Source organism: Argiope bruennichi, chromosome 8, assembly GCF_947563725.1.
Source record: "Argiope bruennichi chromosome 8, qqArgBrue1.1, whole genome shotgun sequence".
NCBI lineage: Eukaryota > Metazoa > Arthropoda > Arachnida > Araneae > Araneidae > Argiope > Argiope bruennichi.
In genome coordinates this window covers 53,771,146-53,795,953 of record NC_079158.1, presented here as the reverse complement: position 1 = coordinate 53,795,953, position 24,808 = coordinate 53,771,146, and the positions used below count along the sequence as shown (strand labels likewise).

At 28.0% G+C, this 24,808-nt stretch overlaps 2 protein-coding genes across 3 annotated transcripts in view; both read left to right on the top strand.

The window, feature by feature from the left end:
* The window catches only part of LOC129980554 (uncharacterized), a 35,005-nt gene extending 27,003 nt beyond the window's left edge, over window positions 1-8,002 (top strand). The window contains exons 6-8 of the mRNA XM_056090905.1: window positions 805-1,073; window positions 2,480-2,597; window positions 7,690-8,002. Coding sequence (XP_055946880.1) covers window positions 805-1,073; window positions 2,480-2,597; window positions 7,690-7,767 — 465 coding nt within the window. The 3' untranslated portion in view covers window positions 7,768-8,002. The remainder of the gene's footprint in view (window positions 1-804; window positions 1,074-2,479; window positions 2,598-7,689) is intronic.
* Window positions 8,003-12,931: 4,929 nt separating this feature from the next.
* LOC129981246 (uncharacterized) lies at window positions 12,932-19,658 on the top strand. 2 transcript variants are annotated; one of them, XM_056092008.1, is made up of 5 exons: window positions 12,932-13,033; window positions 14,761-14,849; window positions 15,277-17,556; window positions 18,076-18,247; window positions 19,258-19,658. In XM_056092008.1, the coding sequence occupies exons 2-5, from the start codon at window positions 14,802-14,804 to the stop codon at window positions 19,482-19,484; spliced, it is 2,727 nt and encodes a 908-aa protein (XP_055947983.1). In that variant the 5' UTR covers window positions 12,932-13,033; window positions 14,761-14,801; the 3' UTR covers window positions 19,485-19,658. The 2 variants fall into 2 exon arrangements, with proteins under 2 accessions (XP_055947983.1, XP_055947982.1); XM_056092007.1 differs by lacking the exon at window positions 12,932-13,033 and adding an exon at window positions 13,113-13,166.
* Window positions 19,659-24,808: the final 5,150 nt, after the last annotated feature.

Below are 24,808 nucleotides of genomic sequence, written 5' to 3'. Positions count from 1 at the left end.
TTGAAACTGTTTTTAAAATATAATAATTTTCCAGTTCACGAATCCTAATAGGAAAGCACTTATAGGTATTTTCCGATGACCTTGTTGTTGTTGTTTTTTTCTACATGAAGTGAACTTTTTCAAAAAATAATGCAGATGCCATTTGAAATTTTTACCAGTTATTGCCTTCTATGTAACACGTACATAAATAGAATTAAAAAAAATTTCAAATATGCACCTTTTTAAAAAAATTTACTCCTTATCCATTTAAACTATCTTAACTTTTGATGCGTCAGACCTATAATTTTACAGTTTAAAAATTTTCACTCATATTAAAAACTTTTCAAGGGATCCGAAAATTGATGCTTCAATTCCCCCCCCCCCCCCCACATGCACATACATTTGATCCCCTTATCTAATAACATGTCGGGGCATGAACTGGGAGACCTATTTTTGATATTCAATTTAATAAATAAAATAATAATGAGACAATAAGATTTGTGTTATGTTTTCTTTCCACATTTTATTACTTTTCGTTATAATTCGACAGAACTGTAAGACAGCGACTTAGCGAATTATTTCACCTTGAAATGAAATGGGCCTTACAAACTGTAAGATTTTATTCTCTGATAGTTTAACAGCTGTAACACTGCAGTAATATATAAAAGAAAAAACACATTTACAAGGGATAATTTTAATCATTCATTTTAAGTATTTTTTTGTATTTGATTGCCTGAGGGTCGAATTATAATAGAATATCTTATCATTATAAGTATTTTATTTGTAAAAAATCGTATATATAAAAATTGATTATTTTTTTTGCAGGTAAATTCATTAAAACAACAAAATAAAAAAATTGATACTTCAAGAAAAATGTCGATGGCTTCTATTGCTGAAATTCCATCAGAAGAAGATTATTATTCTGATAGAAATTCAGTTTACAGTGCTTCTGATTTTGGCGATCATTCGCACATGACAGACGAAAATTCTAACGTTAGAGTAAAAATGTCGCCATCTAGTAGACACATTCATTTAAGGAAAGCCTCCAGAAGGAAATCGAGTTTAACATCTAATAAATTACTCAAAAGGATGTGGTAAGTAATTTTTCCTTTATTGAACTTAAAATTAGATGAATGGGAAAACCAAATCTGAATTTTCGCAAGTTTTAATATATTTATTAAATTGGTTGACATAATATCCATAAATTCCTGAAACTTTTTAATAAAGATGTTATCCCCTGTAACCCCCATAAAAATGTAACCCTTAATCAAGACTATGAACGTCAGAAAAGCTCAGTTTTTTATTTTCAGAGAGTCTCGCATATGAGAATTTTGTCCTTATAGTAAAGAAAATCAAATATGCATTTTGGGAACCTCCAATTGAATGAAGTCAAAATCTGACTCATAATTACAACTTTAACAAAAAAGATCGCCAAATTTCATTTATGCGACTCATTGTATTTTTGAGTCATTGCATTTATATGTATGTGAAAGTACAGATCGCTTGATGCCCAATCTCTTGATAGATGCGATTCAAAATTTGATAAAATCTATACTTTATATGTCATATTTATGTACCAAATTTTATTCGTCAAATTTCTTATATTAGTTATCCTTTCACTTATATTTTTAGAGCCGGTCAGACTTTCTGACGATAGATTTAATTCAAAATTTAATAGAAACCTGGAAATTTAACATAAGGCCTTTTTGAATGATCTTGTTGAAAGATAGACTAAATTCCAAAAATATGTTTTCGGTGTCGTGAAGATTCGTCAAAACATCGAGCTCGTTTTTTTTTTTTTTTTTTTTTTTTTTTTTGTGAGGGAATTGCAGTACTTTTATTGCGTATATGACAAAAGTCCCAAAATTTTTAAATCTACGATTGCCATTGTTTGAAAGTGGCTCAAAATTACGGGGTTTCTCTAACAGCCGTAGTTAGCAGCAAAAAACACATTAATCTAACAACTTAAATGAATCTATTCATAAAATCTGAGAAAATATACCTACAATCCGAGCTTGTCACTTCTAGGTTGGAATGAAAATCCTGTTATCATAATTGGTTAGTCTGATATCTCTGTATTATCTTTAAATTTGCTAAAAATGTTTTATAACCAGCAAACTTATTTTGTTTTTTTATTTCTTTAAAAAAATTCATTAAGATCCTATTATTGAAATTTTCATTCTGATCTGGATCTCAGCGAATCAGTTTCATTTCAATATAAAGACGTATTTTGAAAATGTCATGCGCATGTACGTGTTTGTTAAAATATTTATTCTAAGGTTCAGAGCTGTTTTGTATACATTTTTATTTTTAAATGATTGATTTTATTTGCTGTTTACAACCACCAACTGATAATTTTGGTGTAAATCCAAAATAAATAAAATAAAATAGTTGTATAATTGTTATATTAAGAAGTTTTATAATTTTGAGGAGAGATTCATTCTTTAAAATTAAATAGTAATTAAATTTTTTTCGTTTCTCATTATTTGTTCTCTTTTAGGTCATCATCGGAACCCAAGATCAATGTATCTGATCTAATTGTTGATAAGGATTCTCTTATTGGCCTGAGCGAAGAAGAATTGGTAGCTCGAACATTCCGTATAAGATCTCTGAGGAAGGTAAGTTTTACTATCGATGTTCATTCCGCAAGAGAGATAGACCCGAAAAACATAAGTAATAGACAGAATTTATTGAATATTAAATAGCAGGTATCTGCTACGGATGGTGCCCTCGATATACAATTGATGGCGTTCGATCTCGATAGAACTCGTGTTCTTCAAAATAACGAACCAAAGAACAAAATGGATTCCAGGAATAGTCAAAATGAGGCCGCATATTCAAATTTCTTTTTAAAAGTGTCCTGCCACTTTGTCAACTTCGTAAATCATATAGTATATTAATGCTATCCATTTACGAATTAAGCTTATTTTATTTCGTCATTACCCCTTTTACTACCAACGGGACATATACGTCCCACTAACCTTTTGAAATGAGCTTAAGTAGTTCTAAGTAAAAAAAAATTGTGGTGGTGGGAGAGAGTGTATTTGGCCATCATGTCCTAGCCACGGGGGTTTAAAAAAACATTTGTAAAAAAAATCGAATAGATTTGTCTAATACAGAAGCTATTATTTTCATTTTCTACGTGATTGCAGATAGAAAGATTTTTGAAAAATTGGTAGTCAAAGGTTAAATTCAGATACTCGTCCGTTAGCAGCGGCGTTAAATGCGGCACTGGTAAAAAATACAAAGGAAAAAAAGGAAGGAAGGAAGGGAAATCATGCAGTTTTTTACGACTGAAAACTACTGCCCTTGCCGCATCTATGCACATTTTGATGAAGGGCACTAATCAGAAAAGCAATATTTCGAGCCCATATTTATCTTGGACAGCAACTGCCGTCGAATGAAGATAAAAGGTTTAGATTGGTTCTGTGGATTTGCACAGGATCGGACAAGTCTATTTTGATTAGTGAGACAAACGTCTAAATCAATTTTCCTGATTTTGTTGTATTGTGCTGTTTTATAGCAAACATAAACAAGGCTTCCTAGAAAAGTGAAAGGGGGAGGGACGAACCAATAACAACGCAATCGTATTCGTTCAAGACCTATTATTTATTCACTGTCTACTCTCCTTTTCTTACTTTCCCTCTTCCACCAAACATACGCGGCTGTCTTAAATAGAAATTTATTCGCTGACTCGTCAGAGATGCTCTATACCTCTTAAAGGATGTGTCCATCTACATGGATTGTTATCGTGTAAAGAATATCTCGGATCTAATTATCACAAATAATTAGACCCTCGTGCACATGGGCAGAATGCATAAGAAATAAAAGAAGAAAAATTGCGGTACACACACACTTTCCCTACTCGATTCACTCATTATTAACTCCCTAGAATTCCTTCTGATTCTGTTGGGGGATCCCACTTAGTTTCCTTCTCTCACCATATAGATATGCAGTTCTGCTAGAAATTATAACTTATTCACTGCTAACTAAATTGCATGAACTGCTAATATTAATTTTTCATCCATCGCTTAAAAGAAATCATGACTTTTTTTTAAAAAAAAAAGTCCAGTAGTATATATATACTACAGTATAAAATAAAGTCTGAAAGCGTCTTTATGTTTGAAAGAAAAAAAACACGAGAAATACTTAACTGATATTGGAGATATTTTTACTATTTTGTGGGGCATTTATTAGAAATGCTTTTATATTAAAGTCATATCAAAATAAAAAAAAAGGAGTTTCATAATTGCGATTTTAATTATTCTCCTACGATTCGCGCATGCGTAAAACAGCAGCATCTGTGCTTTGCACTTATCCGCGCATGTGCGAAAACCTCAAACTGTGCATTCGTAAATATCAAAAGCTGTGGTATGCATATGCGATACGTTTCTTTGTTTACGTCTGATTTTAAATAGCGATTCAAAACTCGTTATGCTCAAGAAAAGGAAATCCACCCTTGGCTGGAGCACATTAAGTGTCAAAACGCTTCGTTTGTAGTGCAATAATGAAAATGTAGAGGAAAGAAACGTTCGGTTAGAGAATATCCGAGAAAGAATGTCCACACTTTGGGAAGACAGGCTTCTGCTGAGCGAAGCAACCTTCTCTCTTTAAACTGCACTGCAATTGAATTACAGTGACAGAATGAATCTCATGAGGAGCGAAGTGATCGCCTGTCTGCTAACATAGAAAAAAAATTTAAATCTGGGACAGAGGAAAAGAACAAACGTTCTTGATATTCGGTCCGAAAAGGAGTACTCCGCCCTGAATTACGATCCTTGTGTGGATTACAGAAATGATGCTTCGGTTTCAATAGGAACAATGCCTATAGTTTGTCCATGTTGTTCAGCTTTAAAATGGAAAGATGAATCAAAATGCATGTGTTGTTTACAAGGGAAAATTAAATTAAATGAAATCCTACCAAGCATGAACCATTACATTCACTTTTTAAATTTTAAAACAGCTTTTCTATTGAATATTTTTAGTGAATTGTTTTGTTTATCATATTTTTACCTTTTTAACTGTCTAAATATTTTTGAATGTATGCTATAAAAAATTGTTTTGTAGTTATTTTTGATGATTTCTAAATATACTTTTATGTTTGTTTGATGTTGCGTGACATGCCCATGTCATATCGGGTGGAGGCTAGACTCAAGTTTAAAACTAATTTTTCCTCTTGAATGTTATGCCACTTGCAAAGCTGTGCGAGTACTGATAGTTTATATGTATGTAATAAAATGTATAAATACAGGAAGCAAGAATGTACAATTCTAAAATATTTAAAAATAAAAAAATAAATTGAATATTTTACTATGATGCATTTCCTTAAAATTGGATGTCAAAACGTTAATAATTTTGAAATAATTGCCGATGATGGTGATCATTAATAATATTAATTTAGTCATGTCAAATAACTTTAATGAAATTCATCTTATCACAAAGAAGATGCTATAATATTTTTATCATGTTTTAAATTATACTTGAACATTAATGGTGGAACATTCTGAGTGATTAGCTGTACTTCAAATCGGTGATGCTCCTATAGTTTGTAAACTTCATTCAGTGCATAAAAAAAACATTGAACCCCTATTTCATTCATTCCAATTTTCTTATGAATAATTCTTCAATACTTTCGTTTGCCTTAATTTCTAGTTTTTGACGATTTCGATTCATGAATGAAAATACTCGGCTTGATTTCAATTTTTTTTTTTTTTTCAATTAATCCAACTTTAAAACATTAGTATTGTTTCAGATTTTCTGCCGAGAGAAGCATGCAAACAATCCAAACGTGCGAGCTGTTGTAAATTCGACTTAATTTTGCTTCTGCATAAGCATTATATATATATATATATATATATATATATATATATATATATATATATAATATGTGTATGTATGTGTGTATATGTGTATGTATGTGTGTATATGTGTATGTGTAATAAATTTCGAATTCTGTCGACTTTTTAATATATGATATTATTTGTTGTGAAGCATGATGCAGTTTGAAGACAATGAAGATACTTTTAACATTTTTAAATTCTTTTTAATCCATCGGGAAAGCATAATTATTTACAAGCAGAGACGCGGACAAGACGTCCGCTACATCGCAGTACAAAAGCCGAAGTAGGGAAAAACGGGCCGAAATAAATTATCCCTCGCCTTATATAACCTTAGATTTCGATAGGGAAAATATCTGACCACAGTGCTAATGTATTATGAGATTTCGATAGGGATTTTCATTACACGGGTGGACAAGGTAGGGGAAACACAGGGAGATTTTAAAAAAGAATTTGCTTGATCAGCGGTATGTTATCTCTTCACGCGTAGTGTGGGAAAGTTAGATTTTAGCTGATTCAACAATTTAACAAAGCTTCTCTTGAATTAATTAAGTAGAGACAGTGGAATTGGATCACGAAATAAGAGAATATTTTAGAATGAAGTTACTATGGGCTAAATTAAGATGAAGTTATTATGAAAATTAACTAAATTGAAATTAGAGTTAAAATATCATTATATATATATAATATAATATACAATATGTGTGTATGTGTAATATCAAAACTAATCACTAAAATCTGATTCAAATAAACAGTGATCCCCCAACAGAAAAAAATGTAATGCCGACTATAAAATTTTAAATAAAATAACTCTGAAATAAAATATTAGCAATAACATTTAATTTCGTCCGTAAAAGGGGAATAAAATGAATCGGCATTAATATAAACAATAAAGACAGCAAATATCATCTAGTTGATCTTTGTTACATACTCGTGCTTTAGTTTATGGTACTTGCTTATTAACGCCACCGCAGCTACAGATTTGGCTGTTTTTAAGTGCCGCCAATCACTTTCAAACTTCTACAGATTTGGCGGTTTTTAAGTGCCGCCAATCACTTTCAAAATTCAACGCCATGGCAGCTACAGATTAAGCTTCTTATTGGCGCATTAATGCAAAAATCGCCAAATCTGTAGCTGCGGTGGCGTTAATACGTAAGTACCAAGTTTATTAGCACACCGATAAATGAATTTAAATATTTTTAAAAAAATCTCGCTTGGTTGCTAAACACTAAAACAAATTAGGATTTCGCATCTGATAGGGACGCAGACTAAAAGGGAAGGGATATTTTAAACTTTATTGATGGCGTTGGGCAATCATATATACCGATTATCGCAAGGAAAAGAATGAATATAAAAAAATTGCTTTCTTATGAGAAATATCATTTTGATTTCATATCATTTGAATATCTGAGAACTTCAAAAGAGCCTTGTGGCATAGTTGCATGCTCAAAGAAAGAAGGGAGGGGGGGGGAGGTATATATGCTCCAGTATCATTTTTTGAGATTCGCCATGAAGACAAACTATTAATGCATTTATTAGTTAATTATTATTATTTTTCAAACAAAATATGACGAAGAGACACAAAAGATACCATTACCCGGGTGCCATTAACACTTGCTAAGGTACTGATGACTATTGGAGAGGCAAAATTTATTATCTTCCGGATGGGTGCCAATTATCAACGCTACGCCAAAGGAAGATCACTCCCTCTGGTTTTACAATAGAAGACAGAGTGAAATGACACTGTTCATTTTAATGGATTTCTAGCACTCCATTAAGTTTATTGACATAATTTAGAACCTCTCTGCCTTTTCTATTTCTTTGTGCCATCCTGCATTTTTATAAGAAAAAAAAAATGTTTTCTTTCTCTTAGACAGTTGAAGATCGATTGAAAAAGAAAAAAGAATCTGAAAAGCAAGTGACCTCTAACAGTTACTCAAGCGCTCTATAAACAAAAAAATTACAAGAAAATGTTATTATTTGTACAGAAAATATCTAAATTGAAATGTTTTATCAAATTCAGAATTCTAAAATTGTGTTTATAATGTTCTGTGTGCTCAGCAAGATTAAGAATCTGTGATATAGTATATGAAATATTTTATCAACAAATGTAGTTTAGCTTATAGCAATTGTTTTTCTATTGTAATTAATAAAGGTAATTTATTTTGAGACTTCTAAATTTTATCATGCTTTTTCAAAATCGTTATATGGATGATACAAATCCAAACAATCGAATTCTTCATCTTATTCTACAGCACATTCGACTTTTGCATTTGTATTGGAAAAAATTTCATTACTTTATTCAGTTTCTTTTATAAATTACTACTCGCCTCAAACGATCAGCTAGTTAACCAGGGTTATTGATTATATATGATTTCCAATAAATTGTTTTATAACATCACGGTCATGATTCTGCTAAAGTGTAAGCCATTAAAGCCATATTATTTTAATTGTCTCAATTGTTTACTGTGTACATGAGCCCTTCCTATTGGAACAGTTCAATAACATCAAAGCACTATTAAAAACTTAAATATCTGATTCATCTATCTGCTAAAGTTCGCGGTACTTTATTTTCATTTTTATTATAGTAAACAAAATCCTACTTCTTCAGCTTTCAGCAATGGATGAAAGTCACGTGATCAAATATTTGATGAAACAATGAAAACTATTTTAATTTCAGATCAACAATGTAATCTTTTATTGAGAATTGGAAAAAAAATTGTTTTTGAAAAATGGTCAAAATTTAGAGGAAATTCGCTCGATTAAAACTGATATAATTACAAAGGCAATTTTAATTATTAAAATTTGAAGAGCAATTAACTTTTGAAAGGATGTCAATTTCATTATTGGATAAAATTATTTTCAGAAGTTATCACAGAAAAACAAAAAAATTTTCGCTTAATTTTTCATTTATTAAAATTAGTTTAATTAGAAAGTTATTTAAATTATACTTTAGGGTATTTTTTAGAATGTTAGAAGTCTTGGAAAATAATTTGAATCTGTTTTATGAGCTTAGAAATTCAAATTTTATTTAGAAATGATAGTTTTCTAAGATTTCTTGTGGCAATATTATTTTGCATTTTCTTACTGAATTTACGATAAGAAATTTGGATAATTTTTTTTTTCGACCAGGTATTTTTTCATGCTGTAAAATCTGTTTAATGACTATTAAGCTGATCATAACAAAGATGTAATTTAAAAAAGATAAACAGTACAAATTGTCCAAACTTTAAAAGATATTGTCGATTCATTGAAAAGTTTTGAAAGATCGTGGTATGATAATATTTTAGCCTTGAGTCGTATTTTATTATTAAATTTGATTTTTATTTACTAAAATGTATATAACAGAGCCATAACGTGCACACAAAAGCCTTTAAAATCGTGACAACACGCCTGAGTATAAATACAGTATCTAAAATAATGAACAAATAACATATAAAAAAAATTAAGTCCGTTCCTACTTAGGTCAGCAAAAAAATTTTTTAGTTATTTTTTATTAAATAATTGCAATTAATATAAATATGTATATACATGACAGAATTACAATATTAAGTGGCAAAATAGTTTGGCGACATGGTGACGGATTTGGCGACTTTGGCAACCAAATAGAAATTACTCGAAAAATTTAATTAATATTTGAAAAAAAAACCTGTATTAACATTGTCATCCACTACAAGTTTAAATGTATTTACACTTGAGTAAATGAATAACGATTGAAAATTTGAACAAGATGTATATAGAGAGTGTGTAAGCTAATAGTAGGAATTGAAAAAAACAAACGCAAATTGTTCAAAGAGACACTGGCAAAACCTGTATGATCATGCAACATAAGCCTACATAAATGCTCTTCAACGGTCATTCGGCTTCACAAAAACCTATAACATTAAAAATATTTTTTTTTTAATTTATCAATATTGTACTAGAGGGGAAAATGTACTAAAATGCAATATGTGATTGAAAAACTTGAATGTTTTGTTTTAAAGTAGAGTAAAAACATTATTTGTTCAATCATACTCTCCGAAATTATGACAAAAAATTACATTTTTATAGCTTTTTCAATTTAAAATCTAAAACATTTCTTAATTACCTGTTATTTCGGAAGTAACGACATGCCAATTTTTATAACTCTAGATCTAATGGTCTACTACCTATCTTTTGTAACTAATGAACTTCAGAAATTGTAATTTACATCAACTTCTAGAACAGAATACATTATAGTGAAAATAAATTGTTTTCAATTACAAAAAAAATTATCTTATTCATAAGATTTTGCAAAACTGCCTGCAACATCAATAATTTTTTAAAAAATTGGAATGGTCTCTCATAAATTTTCTTCTATACTCTTTAATAAGAGTGTCTTATTAATTGCATAATTTAACAGAACACGAAGCTTGGATGAGGTTAAAGCACAAGTATCAAAAGATGGATATGTTAGATGTTTCCTTCACGATCGATTGAAATCAAAACTTAACACGGACCTACAATTATAAGCACAAAATTGCATACCAAATTTCATATAAATTAGTACGTATAGTACGTTTCTGCATTACCACATTTATAAGCTTGTGAAAGTACAGTCTCGCAGACGGTTAATCCCTTGTCGTATTTGGTTCTAAATTTGATATATATACCTACATTTTCAATTTTAAATCTGTGCCAAATTTCATCCGTCTAGCCTTCTTGGTTTTGTAGTTATCATGTTAACGTATATTCGGATGGCCGAATAGACAGACTTTCTCTGAGTGGATTTCGTACAAAATGTTATAAAAATCTACAAATTTGGTTTAAAGAATATGTTTAAATTGCGTTTCTAAGATATTGTGTTCACAGACAAATAAACATATTCCATTTTTTTTTTTTTTTAATGTGGAATGAAACGTGGAGATCTGTCAAAATCTTTTTCATTTTTGACGATTAGAATAGTTTTTCTTCGTATACTTCGTAATCGGGAAAGTAAAAATGCAATTTCTTTGATAATTTCAATTTATGGATATATCAGAACTTAAGAGAATGTTTAAGAGACTGCGTACTTCAATTTCAATAATAATATTTCAATTAATAATTTATTTGGAGTTTTAATAATTGTCATAAAAATAATCTTCATCCACGTTTTAATATCTTTTTTTGTATACAAAGTATAGAAAAAAATACTATAATTGTCAAAAAAAAAAAATTAAAACACAAGATTTTGACAAATTTTCGTATTTTAGACTTCCTTGAATTCGAAAAAATATTTTTGGAAATTATATCAGTCCATCCGTTAGTTTGTGGCAAGGATAACTCTAAAAAGCTTTGAACTAAGAGAATGGAATTTGGTATACAGTCTTTACAAAAAACTTGTAAATTTCTGTTAAATTGTGTGCGAAATCCATTCTGAAGAGTCTAGTTGTTCGAATATACGTACACACGATAACTACAAAATAAATAAAGCTAGTTGGATAAAATTTGGTGGATTCAATATCGGAAGTGTTGATACCAATCAAATAGGGAATCAAATCAGCCAAAAGGTTAATTTTACGAAGGTCTGTATTTTCACCAACATATAGATGTGATAACTCAAAAAGGAATGACTTAAATATATCACATTTTGAGTATGATTTTGGAGCTACAATTGTAGTTCTATGTCAAATTTTGATAATCGTCCAAAAATCTCCAAGAATCGCAATAAATTTGGTACGAATGCTAAATTCATGCCATAGATCAATATTTTGTAACTGCTATTCACCAATGTTCTGCAAGATATTCGAAGCCTTACTAAAGTTCCAAAATTTCATGGAAGAGAGGGGAGGGGATGACACCTTTAATAAAGAACTTGTCACCTTTATCGACCAGCTAGTTTACTGCAGATATTAGTTATTTTTAAATCGTTTTAGATAAAATTTCCTATGTATGATTCCCTCAAATTGTCTGACTTTAAATCTGTGCTATTTTAAAAGTCGACATATGTTCTGCTGTTGTTGTTTCTGATGGCACTTGCCATAGACGAGCCCACTGATTTCGAATTCAGCGATTTTAAGCGGGAGTGAGCGTCTCTTGTTTTTAGTATCGTCAACTAGGGCCAAGAGTACGATTTTGCTACTCATACATCACATTCGCTTGCACAGCCCTTTTTTACAGTGGGGCACATTAATATATCACAGATAAAACAACAACCATGCCCGAACCGGGACTCGAACCTAAAACGGCCAGATCGCGGAGAAGACGCGCTGCCCCTATGCCAGGACGCCAGCATATATGTTCTGTTCATTGTAAATCTGAACTTTTCTAATGGATACCAGTTCTATGACACCACAGCTCTATTATATCTGAAGCTCTATTATAGCTTCATTGATCATTAATTTAGCGGTATTGTAACTTCACTTTTTTATTTGTTCTATATTAAATGACGTTTTTCTTTAGTTTTCAAAAATTTAAGAAAATCACACGATCAATACTTGCTGAAAAAAGAAAACAACAATGAAAATATTGGTGTGGAATATATTTGAAAATATGTTTAAAAGTTAATTAAATTTAGACCAGAGAATTTTACTGTAACTAAATTAGCGCTATTGAAAAAATATTTTTTTTTTTAACTTAAAAACGGAGTAAAAATAATTTTTATATGGGAATATTTTCGACGGTTTTAGCGAAGAAAAACTTCAAATTTATTTTTTAATTAATTCAAATTCAAATTTCAAAAAAAAAAAAAAATCGCCTCGATCGAGGTACACATTTTTACCCTCCTCAGTATATCTGGACCAAATTTGGTATCTTTAGGTGGAATAGTTTGCCCTGTAGAAAGCTAACGCACGCACACATGCACATTCACTTTTATACAAGTAATATATATATATATATATATATATATATATATATATATATATATATATATATATATATATATATATTTAGTATGCGAGAAAGTTTCATAGAAATCGCTCCCCTCCCCTTTCCCTTCTTTTTTTTTTATCATCTTTTACAAATATTTTATGACAATAATCAATTTATTATAATACCATTGAAACATTTAAATTTGTATATGTAGCAAAGGAATTAATGTTTGTTAACAATGACGTTATGAAAGAAGTAATTATTAGTCGTTTATTTTCGGAGAAAGAAAAGCGATGATAGAAAAAAGGGAGAAACATCGATCTATCCTGCTGAACAGAGAGCATGCGCAGTTAGACCACAGCTTCTTCCCGTTTTGTTTGGTTGCTATCGCGTTTGGCTTGAAGAAAGTAAGCAGCAATTTTGTTTGCAATTAAAATTCTTTCGGTTTGTTTACCGTCATTGCACGTGTTTGCTTGTCAAATACTGTAAACCAGAATGTGCATGGAATTTGCCGATTACATATGCTTCATAAATGATATAGTGCTGGTTTTCAAGTGCCTCTTTTTCGTTTTATACATATTACTTTGTATCAGTAATTGCTGTATCATTTTAAAACAAATAATTGATTAACTAAATTAATATATATATAAATTTTGTAAATTTCGTTTGAATCCTAGACTTAACAATAACGAGATATCTGAACTAGAGTAATACACACAATACACCTTTTTTCACTCTTGTTTAAAATCTAAATAAAAGTACTTAAGAGATCATGGAATTTTGTGTAATGATTATGTATTATTTAATGTTAAATTTTCCTGCTTTTTAAAAAAATTACCATTTTTTTGTGTGTATGTTCTAGTTCTTATATTAGTAAATCAATATATACAGATTTCTTTAATGAATTTTTAGAAATGATTGGTTAATATTGCCAAGCATATTTCAGTTGTGTTAGTGAATTTTCATTATGTATTACGAAAGATTGTTCTGAAATTGAATAAAATCATAACTATAAATATCAATTAAATAAACGTAATTGAGAGTTATTGTTTGTATACAAAAGGATTATTTCTTATTATATTGAATGCATGCTGATTCTAAGATTATTTTTTATCAATGATGAAACATTCATAGTTTGAAAGTTTTCATGTGATTGAAAAAGAAATATAGAGGGATGATGTAAAGTTTTGGTTCATATTTTAATCTAAAATAATTATTTATTTAAGATATTTGTCAGACAAAATATCTCATCAATGAAACTTTCAACTTCAAAAATGTATATTGTTATAATTAGCTGATTTGGTTTCAAATATAATACAAGCTTCAATATGAACTTTTATAATCAGAAACAAAGTGTAGAAATTTTGAACCATTATATTTAGTTTATATATATTACTTTTTATCAGATTTATTTTCTATTTGATAATTTAATTTCTTCTTAATAAATTATATAAAATTGGAAATATTTCAAGTTTTTTTTTTTTTAAATTTTTCTTGTATATATATATATACATATTTTTGTGTTTGTATGCTAGCTTTTTTTTTAAACTTTTTTTTATCCAATAGTTTCAAAGTTAATTTTTAAAAGATTAATTATGGTAAAATTCATTGTTAAAATATACAGATTTATTCTACAGTTACTTATCATTAGCAGTTGACTATAGGAATTTCTCAAAAGTGAAGTAAACTTTCAATACAAATTATGAAGAAAGTATAAAAAGAAACCAAGGATGTAGCAATTTGAATATGAATAAATAAATAATTCTTGAATGCTTTATAACTGGGGTTTTTTTGGGGGGGGGGAGGAAAGCAGGAATTATGTACTTTTTTAAATATTAGATTAATTGTATTAAAAATAAATTTATTTACTTATTGTGTAATTGCTGTGCTATTATTTTCATTTTTTAAATCAATTAATTATAGCCCTTTTTGATAATAAACTCAAACTTACTATGAATTGTTTCTTTAAATTTGATTAGTTTGTGAATCTTGAAATTTGTTTCAGTAATTACATATGGCTTAAAAGATTTTGTTTGTATGCATTTAATAAGATTCAAAATCTTTATCTGACCTTAAAAATGTCTATTCATAACAGGTTTTCAACAAAATCTTATTTAAGTCATAATTTTTGTAGATGGATTCGGTGGAAAAACATTTTTAAATAAAAAAGGAATTATGGATACAGCACAAAATAATGGCATTGAATTTCCTTTGCAGTTACAGGTAAAAAAAAAAAATAATAATAAAACTTTCAATATTTTGCTCAATTTTGTGTTATTTGCCTACTAGATATTAGAATATTATTCTCAATATATTTATGGTTTGCTGACAAAGATATTTTTTATTGTTTATTATCTTGCATTATAAAATGGTATATTTGCAGCAATTCATTGATTATATTGAACTTTATTAATTTTGCCTATTAATAGATTTAATTACTTTACTAAAATGCATTATATTAATTGTTTAGATAATAAATATTGTAATTATGTTACATGCTTTACATGTATTATTTAGAAAATACTTTCAAATTGTTTCTACCTAATTTTATAAAATTTATGATTCATTATATCTTTACATCTTTACTGCCTTTTCATTTTTATCCTTACTGACTTCCTATTTTCATCAAAGAAATATTCTTATTTAACAGGAATTGCTGCCATGTGGTTATTCCTACAAATTAAAGAAGTGGACTCCATTTGAAAATAAGCCAAATCATTTTGAAGCTGTAATACTTACAAATGTATATACAGAAGAGGAAGCACAAGAATGGTGGCATGAATTTAATATAAAATCCAATACCACTATGAGAGTTAGAGCCACCTGTCCCAAAACTGGGAAGGTGAATACCTTCAAAATTTACTTGCGCTGTCTTCATCAAGGTAGGGCTGAAAAATCAGATAAGTCAGACTTCCCGAAAAAATCTAAGACAGTAACTCCAATAAAAAGAAACACTAATTGTCCTGCAGGTATGATTGTTGCCATAAGACGCCACATTAAATACTCTCGAAGTAAAATGAGGGATCCTGTCGACCCTGTACACCCATGCGAAATTCAAATTCGTTTTGTGCACAATCATCCTACAAATAGTGCTGATTCTTTAAGATTTAGACCTGTGTCTAAAGAGGCAGAAGAAAGACTACTTAGTCTGTACCAAATAGGGCATTCTCCAGCATCTGCATTAGAAATGCTGAAAATTGATTTGCAGATTAAATATGGATCATCTTATTCTCAAATCATTTCGGATCGATATCACTGCCCAGATAAATCATTTTGCTACAGATTATACTACAAGCATTTCGGCAAAGATTATGCAGCTTCTTCAAAAAAAGATGTCATTAATCTTTTGAATTCTAAAATTCAGGATTATAATTCTGACATGGGTCAGGTTTGCTTATGTATGGGTGCATCAGGGACAGATTATGCTGTTGCTCTCTGTACACCATTGATGAAAAGGGCCCATGCGTTGCTTCAATCTGGAACCACAGTTTATATTGAAACATGCGAGTCTCCTGGTAACAAAGAACGTACTGAGCATTATATATTGTTGATGGTTGCACACACTGCAGCAGGAGGCATACCGCTTGGAGCTATCCTATGCACCAATAACAATGCAGCAATTCTTACTCTTGGTTTCCAGCTATTAAAACAATTATTACCTGAACATGCATTTTTCTGTAGAAGTGAAACTGGCCCATATGCATTTATGATTGGAGACTTTGAAAGTCAACAAGCAGCTCTACTTAATGTGTGGCCTGAATCTGACATAGTAATTTGTGTATTTAGAATGTTACAGTGTATGTGGAGGTGGCTATGGGATGAAAAACACAATATTCTGAGAGATCATCGACTGTATCTGCTGTATCTTGTAAAAACTCTTTTGTTTGCTTCAAGTGAATCTGAAATAGGGGAAAAGTATCAATCATTGTGTGCAGATAATATAAGCATTCTTTATCCTGCATATCTACAACAAGCTAACTGCTTGTGGGAAAAAAGGCACATGTGGGGCATTTGCTTCCATAGACTTCTGCCACTTCTAGGAGCTAATAACTATTATGAAGCAGCTGTCAGAGCATTAAAGGATAAAGTTTTTGAGCAAACTAAAGCTTTTAATACTATTCAGCTTTTAAATTACATAGTTACTTGCTTAGATTCATATTACAGGATTAAACTTTTAGACATACTTCACAATAAGGTGACTCATGTTTTCCGTTCTCACTATCCAGATGGTATTCCAACTCATGTTGATAATGAAATTAAACAAGTTGCAGGTAATTATTTCCTTGTTCCAAGTGAGCAAGGAGATGGGAAAATACATACTGTTGATGTGGAATTAAATACATGTTCTTGTTCTTTGGGTATGTCTGGAGCACTCTGCATTCACCAATATTGGGTATTTCAGAAAATTCCGATGGAAATGTTCAAAGTTGGTAGTATTGATGATGAATTACAACAAAAACTTTTTGTTGTTGCAACAGGATCCTCTTTTATTGAAACTGCTGAATTTCCTGCAGAAGTTTCTCAGTCTGTTTTGCCTGGAATTATATCAAGTGATACTAGTTCTGGTGTTCATGCTGAAAGTAATGCTGTTTCAAATGTAGAATGTATTTTTACTGAAACTAATTCTTCACATTCTATTGAGAGTAGTTCTACATCAAATGTTTTAGTATCTCTTGAAAATAGTCATGAGCTTGTTACATTACCTTCAGTTGCCACTCAAGTCTCCTCCAATGTATTTATAAACCCATCAACATGCATCATTGAAGTTTCTACAAATGAGACTATTGATTCTTCTGCTGAAATGAGATCAAATAAAAATATGAAAAACACAGATGCTGAAAGGATTTTATCCTCTCCTCTTCACACAACATCTGGAGATGTAACAGAACTTAAAGTACTAGAAGATAGCTCTGATATAGACAAAAGAATGGTATTTAAAATCATACTTTATTGTATTAAACTTTTTAGTTCTTTCTGTCTTATTTGAAGATTAAAAGATTTTATAATTTCGAACTTAGAATGCCTAATTTGGTAAATGTTTTTTTTCCCTTCAAAAATAAATAAATAATAAAATTTTCTATTTTTTTTATTTGATTTTTGTGAGGTATTTTCTAATTCATAATTGATATTTTGATAACCTTAAAGCAAAAGTTTTGCTAGAAATTATAACTTAAAAAATGTTAGAAGTTTTAACTGTTTTTAAATTTATATAAGTCAGCTGTAATCCACAAGATAGTGTTTAGTAGTTTGTGTTATTTTCTTCAAAGTTCATTTTGCTATGATCACTTTTAATATGCAGAATTTTTTTTACCATTCTCTATATCTTTTTATCGAAATTGTTTTGTTACATTAATCTTAAGTATAATTTTAGTCATTACTTACTTTTTGCTTCTGTGAATTTATCTTTCAACAATATATACTGACTTTCTGCATGATTACCTTGTATTAGAATAAAGTTCTGGAAAAATTTGAAGATTTCTGCCAGCGAATTAAAGAAGGCCTTAGAAGTAACCCTAAAGATTTCCTACCTGCTTTGGAAATAATGATGAAAACTCTTGAGAGAAAAGGCAACTCAAATGATCTACTTATCTCTGGTTTGAGCTTCTTTGGTGTTCTTTCTGGTAATTTGATTTTCATATTCTATCAAAAATCTCAAGCCCTAAATTAATGAACTTATTTAATGTAATTTAATATTTTCATTTTTGAAATAAAGTTTGTCAGATATATAGTCTGTGAGCTCAAGCTCACAAATTAAATTAATATTCTTATGTTGAAATTTTAAAAAATGGATAGGAAAAAAAAAAAAAAATGTCAATTTTTTTTATTGCATTTTGTTTATTTTCAGTATATATGATTTTTTGAAATGTTTTAATGTTTTTTTATTTGTCTAAATTATTTATTATTCAAAAAAAGTTTTTTCTCCCTTACCTTCATTTACTCTTATATTAATGATTTGTGATTAATAAAATAGAGTATTTGTATAATAAGATATTATTTATTATGTTTTATAATGCTATACTTTACAAGATACTACTTTCAATTTTGACTGCACATTAAAATAGTTAAAACTATTTTCACAGGATTAAAGTTTCTCAGATTTTCTCTGAGGTAATTACAATAATCATATTTCATATAACATTCAACCTTAATTCTGCTCTAGCCAAAGTCATAGAGAAAAATATTTCAGAATGTCATATGGAAGTATTTATAATAGTATAAATTATGACACATTAAATGGAGTATCCAACAAAGATAGATTGTTGAAATAAGTTTTGAAAATTTATTTATTTCTTATTGTTTTTAATAAATCTAATGATTGCTTTAAACAGTGCTACTGTAATAACACTTCAATATAAAGAGGTTTTTAATTAGACTTAAATAATTTTTTAGAAACATTATCAGCACAAGTGTCCAATTAAAAAAGATTTTTATAATTGAACCTGGTTTTCCTCTTACGACCTAAAATGAAATTTGTGAAATATAAAAATCTTTTCTTGTACAAATTACAAATAATTTGAAATAACAGACTATTGCATTATGCTAGTTTGTATTCAAAGCTTTTTTTTTTTAAATAACAAGTCTTAACTAACTGACCAATGAAATTCAATGTTTCTATTATAATTCTTTCCAGCTCCTTCTCTAGTTCATAAGGGCAGAAGAAGAAGTAACACTTCTAAAGTAGCGCATACCGAAGAAATTATTCCTAAAGTTCATGGTCGTCAAATGATAACTTATGGTAAGAAAAGATCATTTATATGTAATGGAGAGGAAAGAATGACTTCTGCATCTAGTGAATCTTTCAAAGAAAGTACTATTCTTCAAAATGAAACATCTTTTGAACTTTTGAAAACTAGCTAACTATACTTTATATATAACACTTACATATTATCTGTCATAGTTTACCATTTGGATAAGCTTTGACAGCATGAAAAAAACTTGGATATCAAATTTTTATTAAATTGACAAAAAAAAACTTTTTTTTGTATAAAGTCACATTTAAATTTCTAAAAAAAATTTGTAAATCACTAAAATAAATTCTTTTGAAAGTAACTAGCTATGAAATGTTTTGTTTTTCAATTGTAATATTTGTTTCTTTTAAAATATTTATATAAAAATTAAACTGAAAAATCAAACAGGTGAGGAAAATCCCAAAACTTATATTGCTTAAGGACCCCTACAAAGCTTCTCAAAAGTATAAGATAATAAGTTTAGAGAGATTTATATAATTGTTAGATAGCATTTGGTTTTTTTAAGAAGGTTTTTTTTTTTTTTTTTTGCATGAGGGTTTGAAATAAAGGTCTGCAGATATAAATGCAAATAAATGGAATTTGAATAGTTGCAATTTAAAGTTTAATGATAATGAAACTTATTAAGTCGATAATCAGATTCATTAAGAAACTGACTTGTTCAATTAAAAAATTTTCAAAGTTGAAATGAGATTGAAAACTTTTTTTCATTTTAAATTATTCATTCAGAATTACTGAAATTATTTTTTTAACTCTGTCAGAAAATAAATTTTTTCTTTGAATGTAATGTTTTTCATTCATTCTCTTTTAACAAAGAGAATGGATGAAAGAGAAGAGAATAAAAATTCATTCATTCTCTTTTAACAAAGAGAAGGAATGAATTTTGTTAAAAACATTAGTAGAAATGATGATCAATTAATTTCATGATATAACATAGTTGCAGGAAACCTGCCAAAATGAGTCATATAAAAAGAAATTTCATATTTTATTAATTAAAATGATGATTTTAGCCCTAATAGTTAATTCCTAATAAAGAATTTCATCTGAAATTTTGAAATTACCTCTTCCCATTAAAGAATATGTTATCATTAATGATTGCTACTATATCCTTCAGCAGCTGCACTATTGCACATTTGTCATAAAATAATTAAGATTATTTCATTAATCTCTTGTTGAAATTAATTGGAGTTGTAAATTAATTGGAGAAATGTTACAAACAAAATTATTCAATAGCAAATCTAATGTGAAAAATGGAATAGAATATTCCTACACATATTTCAATATGTTATTTGCTATTTTATTGTCCAAGACATTTTACTTTAATCATTTTTGAGATTAGAATGTAATATTAATTTAGCATATTTATAAACTAACAATTCTATACAAATATCACTTTTAATATGCTGAAAACAATATAGTATTGCAATAAAATGTAGAAAATTGAATCTTATTAGTATAAAATGTTTTATAGTATTGTTGCAATATTATCAAAATATTACCTAGCATTCAGAATATTGAACATTCTGGAGATACTGTACAATATTTGTATTTTTCAAAGCTAACTAGTGTAAATGGACTCATTATCACATCAAATTCATAGAAACTAAATATTAAAAATGTTGCTTCAAAACATATTTATGGTGCATAATATTCTGAAAATAAATGAATATTTTTTGCTTTGTTTAAATTCAAAGATAATTCCATTTCCCTAATCACCTGTGATATGTGGCTCATCCTACTCAGTTACCTTCAACAGTTTTAAAACTATATACATAAAAAAGAAGAGATAAAATTATTACAAATTATATGATTAATATAATTTTAAAACAATAATGTTTTGAAATTTCAAAAGCATTACATAAAAATTTGATATGCGCTGAAGAAAATGATACTAAATATGTAAATGTAACATTTAAAATAAACTCAATACAAATCATGGCACATTATTATTAGTATTTTTAATTAGCTATCTTTGGTGATCAGCTGGCTTGCTGGAAATATTAGTTGTATTTAACTTCAATTTATTCTTGATCACATTACTTAATGTTCATGATCCTCTCAACAGAGTATTTTTTTAAGCATCAAATTCTGAAAGAGATTAAAATTACTTTATTTTAATCCTTTCTACATGTTTATGTATTGTGTATTTTGACCTTACTGATAGTTTTAAGTTCCATAATCTCATAGTGCCATTAAAAACTTAAATATATGAGTAATTTATTTCAATAGCATTAAATATATGAGTAATTTATTTCAATTACCTATTGTTATCTTTTAAAGCTATATGTTTCATTTTCTAATTCCTCATGTGTAGATAATATACAAAATCTTTCTTTTTTTAACTTTCAATTGTGAAATTAAATATTTAATGAAACATTGTATACAGTTTGAATTTCATTGTAATACTGAAATCTTTTGTTAAAAATTGTAAAATGAATTATAATTTTTAAAATATAACAATTTAAAAAAATAGCCACCAAAAGTCATAAAAAATTGCTTAGTAATTAAATTAGTATCATTGGATAGATAAATTTTAAAATGGTGTAAAAATCAATTATATATTTGCTATAATATTTTGAAGAATTATCATGCAAAATACTAAAAGCTTGCAGCATTTTTGATTAATTACATTTTGGTAAAAATTGTACTAAGATGCACATTCCTTTCTTTCAAAGTAAATCTGTGCCAAACTTTGTAGCTCAAGTTCAAAATGCTTTGAATTATATTGGTGTCACCACAAAACACTAACATGCATGCATGTTTCCTTTTATTTAGTAGAGATATGAAGATAATAACTTATCTCTACTAAATAAATTTTCTATAATTTTTTAAAAGCATTAATGAATTTTATTTTTCCAATTTTTTTATTCTTCGAAAGTAATAAAGTTTTAATTTTAAATATTTTTCATTTCATTTTTTAAAACTACTTTATAAATATTTGATATGTACATTCATTAAAAATTTTTGCAATAAATCTTTTCATAGACAATCACATGATATTTCTACATAAATTTGGGAGGAAAATGTTTTATGTGTTTAACTTCAAATTTTATCCTATACATAAAATTAATGTATTATTATACTATTAAAATATTATTTTAATTTTTTTTAAAATTCTGAATATATAATTTATTTAATTGCACTGTAGAGGGGAAATAAGACGTTTCTTAAAGTATTTTATTTTATGAAATATAAAGAGACAATGATAGAGTTATTTAGACTGTTAATTATAAAATTTTGGTAAAAGAAATAGGTTTTGAAAATATTTTATTCAACAGTGCATTGAATAAAATATTCTAAAAGATATAAAAGTTAATTTTCTTATCAATTTAGTTTGAAAGGTCCAAATGCTTATCTATTCTTATTTCTTGTACTTTTTTTCAAAATCATATTTGAGTCTAATCTTTTTGAAATAAATATTTTGGCTTTTGAGATTTTATTCATTTTTTAAAAATTATTCTTTATTGTATTTTTGAAATACTGCATTGAGTGTTAGATTGTGTTAATTTTGTTTATTAATTTGTAAATATTATTTCCATTTATGTATTTGTATAAGATATACTGTTTGAATTCATTATGAGGTAGTTAGTTATATGGAACACTTCTATCAAGAAAATGTAAATGTTTGAGAAAATGGTTGTTGTGCATTCTGTTGCTTTTATACAATTTTTTTTAATAAAATGTTTTACATTTTTCTTATGCTTTAATTCATTATAGAATAACTATATGTATTTATTCTGCTATATTCTATGCTATGCAAGAAGCCATTTAAAAAAATTGTTAGCAAAAGAAAAAATACCAGTGCAACAATTTTCTGAGTATAATTTTATAATTTTTTTTTTTTTTTTTAAGTTTAAGAGACAGATAACTATCTTTAATCCTGCAGCTACTTTCTGCAAATACTGCAGATTGGAAGCCAATGTATTTTCTGGTTGCAATCAATAATTTTTGCATACTAATATGTTCGTCTTTTACTACTACAGTTTTATATTTTTCATACCATTACCTGGTAGCATATAATATTTACTTTGTGTAAAAAATATTCAAATATGTTTGCAAATGTTGCATCTAAGTAGTGATTTTTTTAAAAAGAAATCTGTTCAAAAAAGAATCAAAGATTACATCGAGTAGATATTTTTTGATAACGTTTTTCCTGAAATTTTTATTAGCTAATAAATGAGGCTAAACAGAGTTTATTTCTACTCACTCCATGTGGAAAAATTATTGAAGTTTACCAGTCTAAAAAAGTATTGTAGAAGTTTTTACTTTCAAGATATTTTAATATCAAAAGAAGGTAGTTATTCAGCCTATAAATCAAAATGGTGTTGATTTTCCATTGAAATGGTGTTGATTTTCCATTGAGTCAAATGGTGATAAAAAATATGATGATGAAAGAAAATTCATAATTTAAAATACATCTGAGTTGTTAGATGCAAATACTCCATTACTTTATTTAAGAAACTATATTTGATACAAAAATTGATTAAATTAAATTTTACTGATAAATTCTTAAAAATAATACTCTATATACAGCACAGTAGAGGTGGATTTCAGTAATTTGCTAACCCAAGTAATGTACATAAAAAGGCCCTTCTTGTAAAAAATTGTCAATTTAATTTCATATTCCAATAAATGGTTAAATTAATCAGCATATTAATGATGTATTCTAGATTTTTTTAATAAAAATTTTTCGAAAATGTTCTTTTTTTAATATATATGTCAGAGGAAGAAAAAATATTGTAAAAGAATTCTGGAAAAATCAATCATAAATTTAGTAATTTTCTTACATGCATACCAAAGCATTTGATTACTAGAAAATAATAAACTTTAAGTAAACACAACATTAAAATCTTTAATCTATAGGACTACCTGTTTGACAGAATATAACATAACCAGTTAAATGAATACTTCAATGTATTATAAATAATTAATTATACTTTAATTTGTTTAATAATGAGTTAATAATTCATTGTAAACACATGTTTAGTTTTATATCTTGTAATTTATAAAATTCTTCTTTTTTTTAAATATATTTATTTAGAAGTTGAGCTAATAACATTTTTTTAATCAATCAGCCTCTCTTCCCCCTTTCAGCTAGGACAAGTATTTTCAACTTATCGAGTTTGCTTATTCATATAATCAAAAAATATTGAGAAAACCATGGTCACGTTTTCACAAGAATAAACAAAATCTGTTTTAAAATTTGAATTTATTCTTTTAATTATCTAAAGCTTTCTTTTAATTATCTACAGCTTTCTTAAAGTTTTATATTTTTATCACCTTTTAAAATTGCAATTTAATTCTCAATACTTGTACTCAATGCAATCTCAATGCAATGTAAGTAACTAAGTTATTTTGCCATGGGACAAAATAACTTGCAACTAATATACAGGAAACTTTATATTAGTTTCCTGATGTTCATATATCACAGAAAAA